General features: G+C 43.8%; 1 protein-coding gene across 2 annotated transcripts in view; it reads right to left on the reverse strand.

Moving 5' to 3' along the window:
* Positions 1-66: 66 nt before the first annotated feature.
* The window catches only part of RBM24 (RNA binding motif protein 24), a 9,896-nt gene continuing 454 nt past the window's right edge, over positions 67-9,508 (reverse strand). Inside the window, exons 2-5 of one of the 2 annotated variants that reach the window (XM_014582972.1) lie at positions 8,627-8,750; positions 7,173-7,227; positions 6,778-6,826; positions 67-136 (exon numbers count right to left, since the gene is read on the reverse strand). In XM_014582972.1, the coding sequence (XP_014438458.1) occupies positions 6,805-6,826; positions 7,173-7,227; positions 8,627-8,750 (201 nt within the window). In that variant the 3' untranslated portion in view covers positions 67-136; positions 6,778-6,804. Of the gene's footprint in view, positions 137-1,000; positions 1,046-6,777; positions 6,827-7,172; positions 7,228-8,626; positions 8,751-9,508 lie in introns of both variants that reach the window. The other variant, XM_014582973.1, reaches the window with a different exon arrangement.

Raw genomic sequence — 9,508 nt, forward strand, 5'->3', positions numbered from 1 at the left:
AGAGTACTGCGCGTAGGCTGCTCCGGTGTAATCGATGTACGGGGTGGTGGACGCCGCCGCGGCCGTGGGCTGCACGTGGGGGATGACCACGCCCGGCTGCACGAAGGCCTGCGGGTAGACATAGTGCGCAGGGATCCTGTTGAGAAATGGAAAGCCAAGTCAGGTGGCAGTCGCCGCCTAGGTGTCGCGTGGTTGTTCAGAGGTAAGGCAAACTCAAATTTAGTGGTTATTACAAGCATAGGGTTGCCACAATATCCACTTGCTAGTGTTCTGTGGAACGTCCTCTGGCGGTAGCCAGAGTCATGCGGTGCCCCCTAAAGAATTCAACCCCCAAATAGGGTGACGTCCCTGCGAGAATTTTCATGCGTGACTACATAGAGCCATTCAATATTGTTTATGCAACGTTTGGAAAATCAGTGACCGTTCATGGGGGCCGTGCACGGAAGAGATACTTCACAAATGCTTCATGGATCAAGGCTTTGGGAAATTTTGTTATGAGTCCATAAAAGAAGAATGTCTGGCCAATAGAAAAACGTTCTTAGCTGTGATGACAGGACTCGAGAGGTCACCTGTGATTGTTCAGTTCTGGGGGGGTGCCGGCCCAGTATCCACACTAACATCAAGTTCAACCAAATCCACACATTTATCGTGGCAACCCTACTGGAAATGGCTATGCAGACTCAGCACACATTAATCTCTCTGCAACCTCAGTCACCCTCATTAAATAATCATTAAAAAAAAAGAAAAAAAAAAGAAGCAGGCGACAAAATTAAAAAAAAAGTTTAAAAGTTCACAAGTGTGGTCAACACAGCAGAATCACACTTCTCAAACGGAGGTAGTGCAGCTCACTCTGCCACAAGAGGTTGTGTGGGAAGCTACAAAAACACTCTCAACGTTCAGGGCAGTGATTCCCAAAGAGATGCGCAACACACTCTTTTCCTCCCCTCTCTCTCTTTTTCTTTTTCTGTCAAATTCATAAGGACACGAAGGTCAACCAAACCTGTTTGACTATCAGGCCACTGAGGGTCAGCCAGCTTGTTTATCTCTATGCAAGACAGAAGGAGTTTGGGGAAGACGATGAGGTTGATGGAAAAGACAGGGACAGGGAAACACAACGACATATTTTGCAAATCAATAGCACGTAGAACGTTTGCATCATAAGGAAACAGTTTGGTACGTGTTGACTAACTCTCGATTTATCCTCCCAATCAACCAAAACAAATGTATGAGCATGTCTGTTATACAACGTCCCTGTCCCTTTACATGCTGTACAAATCCAGCATCTGATTTTTGTAATGTCCTGCAAAAGTTCAAGCAAGTGAAACAAAATTAAATGCCTTTGGAAAGAATACATTCACAGATCGCATACAAGACAGACACCAATGACTGTGTATCAAAGAGTTCATTTGCTTAAAAAAAAAAATCACAAGAGATATTTTTTTTAATCCCATGCGTTTCAACTCTCTCTTGTGATTCCTGACTGGCCTTTTATAGCACTACCATGCATATAGAACTTGTGTTTAATTTTCTTTAAGATCATCTCCATTGTCACCTCCTACATTCTAACAACAATGACACCGAACGCTACCATGGGCAAAGCCACCTTGTAAGAAGTGTCATCGCAAGGAGCAATCTTGAAATTTGGAAGAACTCAAAACTTCATATTTAAGAGTTTTCAAAGACATGGACTTTGCGTTGTCTTCTCTGAGTTTTTTACTGAAAGCACTTCTTAACGCACATCCATGGAAAAGATGAATTTATCAGAGAGTGATGAACTTTGACCCCAATGATAAAAATACACAAAATTTTACGAGACTCATAGATCTTGCCCAGTGCCAGGAGAAACGACGTCACCAAGTGTGTCTGAGGACACTTGGAGACGTTCCGACCTGCATGTCGGAGAGCAGCGGCATGGCCATGCACTCTCAGTGTGCCGCTGCACGTCAGGTGACCAGCTCCCCCACAGCGACAGGTGTGGCTTTCTGAAATGTGGTCCCTGGAGGCCGCCCCGTCCACGGCGCGCAGACACAGCCGGCACAGCTCCTCTCCTGCCAGTGTGCGTGTGGTGATGGACAGCAGGGGCTGCAGCTGGGCTATTTTTGATCCTGTCATGCGACAAGGGTTTCCAGCGGGTAAAATGTCTTTATAAGGCCAAAGTACAACCTCTATCAGCAGCAAAGGCCAGCCAGGATGAATCTCACTGATACTGAAACGTTAACCCCTGGTGCTCCCAAAGCTTCAAGAACAACATGGTAGTTGCTAAGTGCCTATCTTTGAATAGAAGTATTAACTGGAAATAAGTTTATCTTAGAAAGGACAGCCGTGTGTGTGTGTGTGAAGAATGCGCTGAAATGTAAGACAGGCAGTGTTGCTTCGGACTCTGTCTCTGCGTTTGCTTTACAGTAAGCAATAGTTCTCACTGGTAATACCCAACAGTGAGAGGCCACATAACGTTCCCTGGAATAGCAGATTCCTACAGGAAGTCTGGCAAGGGCTGGGAAGTCCTCTGGAAGGCAAATGAAGACCTGCAGCCCTTTAAGGATTAGGGAAAGGAGACTCCAGATACCCATGGAGAGTCTAAAGAGTCTTGGTTCAGGAAGGAAGGCAGAATCAGGCTAACGGTAAGGGGGTACATCTGAAGGACTCCTGCATCCTAGTTCTCCTACTCTAAGGAGCCCGAGGCGATGTGAGACCCTGTCTCCCAGCGTCTCCTGCCTCAGACACTCCCGGGCATGTGCGTGCCTACAGTGACAAAGCACAGAGCCAATCAGGTACTTTTGGTCCTTTTCAAAGAAAATTGATGAGACTCTACTTTTCTTCCCACATTTTTAGGTGACATCTCTCTGTGACTTTTTTTTGTTATTTTAATTTGTTTATAATTGTCAGAGGGAGGGTACATTTGACAGAAAGACAAAGAGGAAGAGGGGAGGAGCGCTCCTCAACAAGGCATGGCCACACCATGTGGCCGATTTCCCCATCCCGTGGGGATATTAACCATGGTCAGCCATGTGGGATCTGTCTCCTTTAACTTCCAGGCTGTGGGGCCAGCCCTCTCTTGATGACTTTTCTTAATCTTCGTTTTTTTATAGGGTGTGTGCACTTGCCAGATGAGAGACAGAGAGAGGCAGGGACAGGCAGGGACAGTAAGAAATTACCCCCCCCTAGAGGGGATGGTCATGCTGCAATCCCTTCTTGCCCATTCTTCTCTGGAGATTTTGGGCATGCATAGGTGCACATGAGCCCAGTGTGATTTTCAAGCCAGACTGGGTTCAGACTCTGGACTTACACTGCACAATTGGCCATGTGGGATCCAGCTGCCCTAACCTCCATGCCACCTGCTGGCCTTCTCTGTGACTTTTGAAGCAACATCCTCACAGTTTGTCTTCCAGTTTACTACCCAAACTACTGGCACAGTCTTCAGCTCACTCACTTGCTCCAAGTAGGCCTTGGTCCTAATTACACTAAACTAAGGCAAATCTCTTCTGTGCCTTTGGTGCTTCTGGTTCCAAAATACCTTCCAAGTACTTCTTCTACCTTTCCTTGAACTCAGGTTGACTGAGCTCTCTTAAGTCTTCCTGGACAATTCTAGCATCTTGCCTTTGCTCCTGCCATTCATCTGTCACCCAGGGAGGCCAATCCTCCTTCCCTCTGTCTACCTGCCCAATGGAATCCAAACCCCATCACCCCTAACACTCGCTCCATGTGCGGCCTTCCGAACTTTGCTTTACCTTTTAATCTCGCATTTTTCGTATGTGAAATGGACTAATATTTTCAACCCTGAGTTACCGTGCATTGAATAAAAGAATCTACGGGAGCAGCCTACGATGGTGCCTATAGTAGGTGGTCAATAAAAGAGACCCCTCCTCCATCGTCCTTTAAAATCTAGGTCATCGTCTACTTCCTCATGAAGACTTCTGGAATCTTGCCAACCTGGTATCTTTTCCTTCCCAGGGCTTTGTCTATCAGCTTTCTTATGAGAAAGAATGGAGCTATGCCTTTTTTGACCATGGCTCATCACCGAGGAAAGATACACAGTTTTGAGGTCAGGTAGACCATGATTCTGAACCTAGAATCAGTCTTGTGATCAGAGGGAAATTAATTATGTATCAGTTTTTTTTTTAAACTCATATAAAGGACATTAACCATTCCACCATCTGATTTGAACTATGAGAATTATATTATATAATTTATATAAATCCCTTATCAGTGCCATGCAGATAGCAGGTGTGTGGGTAATGTTAGTTATGATCCCTTCCCATCCCCCACCTTAGTGCTCAGTACAAAGACTTAGCACGACGTGACCATAATTAGCAAAAACTTAAGACAGTTACTAGTCTACAGTGAATGGTCAACCTGAGATAACTAGTCCAGAAATTTCCACTCACAGACCTGTCATCTTTCTGCTTCTAGATTTCAATGAAAAAATGCTTCTTTCAAACATAAAGTATTTATAAGATATTATCCAGCAAATCTATCGTTTCTTCACATCTGTTCACTTTGTATTATCAGGAATTCTTTCAGGCCAACATTTTGTCTTTCCAGGCCTGGAGTAATCTGGAGTGAGAGGTCGAATGGGGCACTAAAGGCCACATTTAGAAAAAAAAAAAAAGTTCAGTTACTACAATGTCAATCAAGCCAAGTAAAATGAAAAATTCTCAAGCTTCTTTCCAGGCTTAAAATAAGAACATGTGGCACACAAATAGAACTGAGGGTGACCAGGTGTGATTTGTTAGGTACAGACTCTGGGAATTAAAGCAGTGTTGCAAGTCCCTCAAAAAAGAAAAAGAGAAAGCTAGCCTGGTTCGCCTGGAATGCCATTTATTTCTGGCAAGAATCTCAAGTTCAAACGATTTATGCACATGATAATAATCACCATCCTTTACAAAGACAGTTGATACTGCATGAGATGCAAAACAAAAGGGTACTATCAAAATGCACATGATTTAAAGTTTTCGTGGGATACATTTTACTCTCATGGTTCTCGTTTGCTTGTGCTACTTGTTCTTTTTTCAGGACCTGCGTAGACTGTAAGAATGTTCATACCTTGTCCTCAAGACCTTCCATAAACAATCTGCTCCCTCTCTGCACTGAGTTTTTCCTCCTCTCTGCCTTTGCCTACTGCACCCTGCACCTTCTAGACGTAGCCAATCTCCCTATTCTCTAAGAACCTTCCATCTAGTCACTCAAGTCTGCCTCCCCACGCATAGCCTTGCACGCCTCCTCCAACCCATCCATTCTCCTGTTCCTCTAAATTCCTTTGTACTTGAAACAATACCAAGAAATTCAGAAATGAGCAATTCCTGATTGGTTCATGGGTATTATTTTTGCTCCCCACACCAATGTGCAGTTTTCCTATTTTGCATTGCCACTAGCATAGTGAAAAAAATAAACACAGGATGCTACCTGTTGATTGAGTTGTTATAACTGTTTAGAACTGTTTCAAGATGATGAGTGTGAAGTCACGGTTAAGCTCACCACCACTTTGATGGCTGGCTGTTCTCCCTGAGCCCACCTAAACCAGAACCCCTAGACCAAAGAAGTATCTGCAGAAATGGTGGACCCATCAAATCCAGCTTTGTCACCAGTATCTGCACTGACTTAGATGGAGCTTTGATAAACAGCTATGGACATAGGGAAGGCCCTTTGTAATCACCCAGCACAGAAGACTCTTCCACAGAGAAGAAAAGCAGGAGTTGGCAGTAAGAGTGAGGTGCCGACATAGTAAAGCAAATGTTCTAAGAAGGTAGTCACGGAAAACATCACTTGACTCCCCAAAGTCAAATTACTTTTTCTCAGTCTGTTCTCAGAGACACATGTGGTAGACACCTATCTATGTGGGCAGATTCCATTCTTTCAGGTTATATATGTTTAGGTCCTAAGCCAGAGAAGAAACTTTTGCCAAGGATAAAACACTCTTGAGCAACTAGAACATCTGAAAGGAAGTTTTAAAGCTCTGGCATTCATTATAGGAGTGTCGACCAGATAGATACAGCCAAGAGAGACTCGATTGTCCAGGACAAATTAGGCAGTAGGTGGTCTTCCACTTTTATCATGTCCAAATGGAAGGGACAGGGGGACCTCAGAACTGGAAAGCCAGTCATCCCAGGACCCAGAGTTAACATAAGTATGAGCAGCCTGTTCCCTTGCATTAAGTCCAGGAGGTGATAGTGTTACATGACTCAAATAAATAAATAAATAAATAAATAAATAAATAAATTAAAACCTGGCTACTGTTAATGAGCTCTGAAGAATAGTTGTCTAACCTTTAAACGAGAAGGCCTAAAAGGTTGCAAAAGAAAGAACCCCGTTCCCAGAGAACGTCCCATAAAACAGTAACTTAGGACATGCAAGCAATGGATCTGTAGTCTAACAGAGAAATCACACCATTTAGCACTCACTACAAAGAGATGGTTAAATGGAAGTCACAGGCTACAGCTTAAAAGCAAGAAAAAAAAAAGGCCCTTTGCTTCCCATGGCCAAGTCAAAAGTCAACACGCCTCAACACCACCACCAAAACCCAAACGCAAAGAGCCCCTTCCCAGAGGAAAAGAAAACACTTCCACTACAGCTCTTTTCAATTAAGTAAAAAGCACACAGTTTAGCTATCAACACCACTTCATGACTGTAATGAATAAAATACAGCACACGGAGGGCTACTGACTATTGTGAAAAATAAAAAACAACAACACCAACATCCATGCATCGTTAATCACCATCTGCGTTTGTGTGTCTGAGTCTACTGGTTACAGAGTTTAATTCCAAACAGAACTATTCCACCTTTTAGCATCGTATCCTTCTGATCAGTTAGCTTAACTGTATACGAGCCCTGTCAGGTTAGAAAGAGATAAATACAATTGAGTCAAGTCGAACAGCAGAAATGGTGATGGGGCACAACTGTCATGTACACAAGTCATACCTGGTATTTTTGTTTTGTTTTGTTTTGTTAAGCATAAGCTCAAAATCTGTCTGGTTGGGAGGCTGCATACTTGGTCAGTTAACTTGACTCATCTAAAAATATTTATAGTATCAATATTAAAAATACACAAACATATTATGAATCTGTATAACCAGGAACATTCTGTGATATAGTGATCTTGTCTGTGTATAACCAAGAGGCAGATTAACAAATGATAGCCATATTGGAGCTTGGGAAGCCTGACTAGTTGACTTACCCAAAAGGTCTTTGTATAAGGGCCGGATGAAGTTGTTGAACACCAAAGGCAAAACCTAACAACAAAACATACCACATTCTCTCACTGTGTGTGGTTAGGCATTTATTTACTCTTACATAGAAAATGCAATCACAACTTAGAAAAGATAACCATCTTTTTGATACTTTAAGAGAAAATATCTTACATATGCATACACACTTTAAAGTTTGTTTTTACAAATTTTATTATTGATCTAAAACAAAGGTTTGAACAGAACAAAAGTGAACACTTGGCAAAAAATCATCTGCAAAGTTTAACTGACAGACACAAAATAAATTAGACCAGGGGAAAAATGTTCATGAAATGAAACTGAGAACAAAAGGACTTGACAATGAAGTTACATGTCACAAATATTCCTACAATTCTGAGCCATAGTCTATAAAAAGATCATGGAACATTCTGGAATGCTCTGGACAATGCTTTGGAAGACTATGGGCCTTACAGTTGATGGTACTAAAAATTCACAAAAACGAACTGTCCTTTTCTGGATAGGCCATGTACACAATGCATTAGACAAATACCTATTTTTTAAAGCCCACGGATATGGGAGGAGGAGGAACTCACTTTCTTGACAACCTCGTCCCTAATTTCCTTTGAAATCCATTTGGAGGGAAGTGTCAAACTCTTTCCAACATTTCAGATGGAAAGACTTAAGAGTGAAGAGCACATGATTTAATCGAACAAGTAAAGTTGCTTACCCAACGAGAAGATTACATCTGCTCAACAGTCAACTAACTTGCAATTATTCGTGCTCATACAAAGGGTGGTGTTACTACTAATCCAAACGATCCCGCTTTCACAATGACAAAGAGCTGCTCCCTTTTGGCAACTAATGCTCTATGACTTTGAGTAACCAAGTTTCATCTCTAAGAGTAAGCCCCTTCATCTGTACCATGAGGGTCCCTGAGTAGGTAAACTATTTTCTCTGGTTGCTAATATTCTGTAGTTTTTTTTTTTTTTTGGTCAAAGCTTTCTTATCCTGTTCTTCTCTTAGGTCAGTGTTCAAGTCAGTTTGCCTGCTGGGAGCACAGGGCAGCTGGTGACAAAAGGAGGGACCACACCAAGGAGGGATGCATACTAGCTGGAGTTGACACATTCGCATGTGCATTATTGACAAATGGCTAAAGACAGGGAAACTGAGAGCAGTCTACAAACGCTTGTGGTGGACGAAACAGATGAGTGGAACCTCACCCTGTGTGTGTCCAAACCTCCAGAGCCCCCGGACACAGGTACATTTCAAGTCTTGAAAGGAGTATTTACAACTCTCATTTACCTTTCATGCCCTGGTCAAATAACCAGCCCGTGGCTCAGGTTGACTAAGTATATCAACAGATTGTCAGGGAGCCCACGTCCTTCTAGTCACAAACAGGCGGTGGGCTCTGGGAGCAGGGGGGCCGGCCACAGGCATTTCCTACCTGGTTGCATGATCCTTGGCTTTGCTCCTAAGTATGCCAGATTCACATTGGCCTTCCTGCCGTCAATGATGGGGTTGGGATCCTTGCAGGCCCTTTCCGCAGCAGCCCTGTCAGCCATGGTGACCTTAGCAACATACACACACAGACAGACACACAAAGCTCTCTGTTAACCCCTGAAGGAAACAGGATCACACCGGAGAAGTCAGGCAGCGTAAAGCTGAGATCAAACTTGTCCCTTTTTTTTTTGGCTGGACCTTACTCCTTAATGTGCCATTTATTAAATAAATAAGTAAGTAAGTAAGTAAATAAATAAATAAATAAATAAAAGGGGGAAAAAAAGGAAGAAAGAATCCCTCTCTCTCCACCCAGAAGTCTTAAGGGTGCTAGCAGGGCCTAGCAGGGATTTGGAAATCTGGATTCTTAGACCGCCTCTGGATCCCCCACTGGCCTGGCCACCCCACCAGGTGCCTACTTAAGCCTCACAGGCACTGTGTGCGTTCGAGGCAGTCCAAGCCCGTGCCCCAACCACCCGCGAACACCCCCCAAGCACAGCAGTTATTGTCCTACTCCGGGGCTCCCTGCCCTTCGGCAGCAGGACCTGCACGTCTGAATATCCAGGAAGCTTAATACGCTGTTCCAGTTCAGTTTGGCAAAGAGCCACAGGTTCATCGCTTTTTTTTTTAAACTACCTTTGCAATTTAAAAAACGGGGGGCATGAAGCGAAGAGCCCCAGATCTTAGAAGGTGTCCCCTCCCTCTTCCAGCCAGACACCAGAAGACACACGCATTTTTACAAAACAGCAGCGCGCTTCACAACCGGCCTCCACCCGAGAGTGCAAATGTGTGGGGCTGCGGCCCCTCCCCGCCGGCCCCCCACCCCCAC

The sequence above is a fragment of the Tupaia chinensis genome, unplaced genomic scaffold (genome assembly GCF_000334495.1).
Source record: "Tupaia chinensis unplaced genomic scaffold, TupChi_1.0 Scaffold143936_1, whole genome shotgun sequence".
Classification (NCBI taxonomy): domain Eukaryota; kingdom Metazoa; phylum Chordata; class Mammalia; order Scandentia; family Tupaiidae; genus Tupaia; species Tupaia belangeri.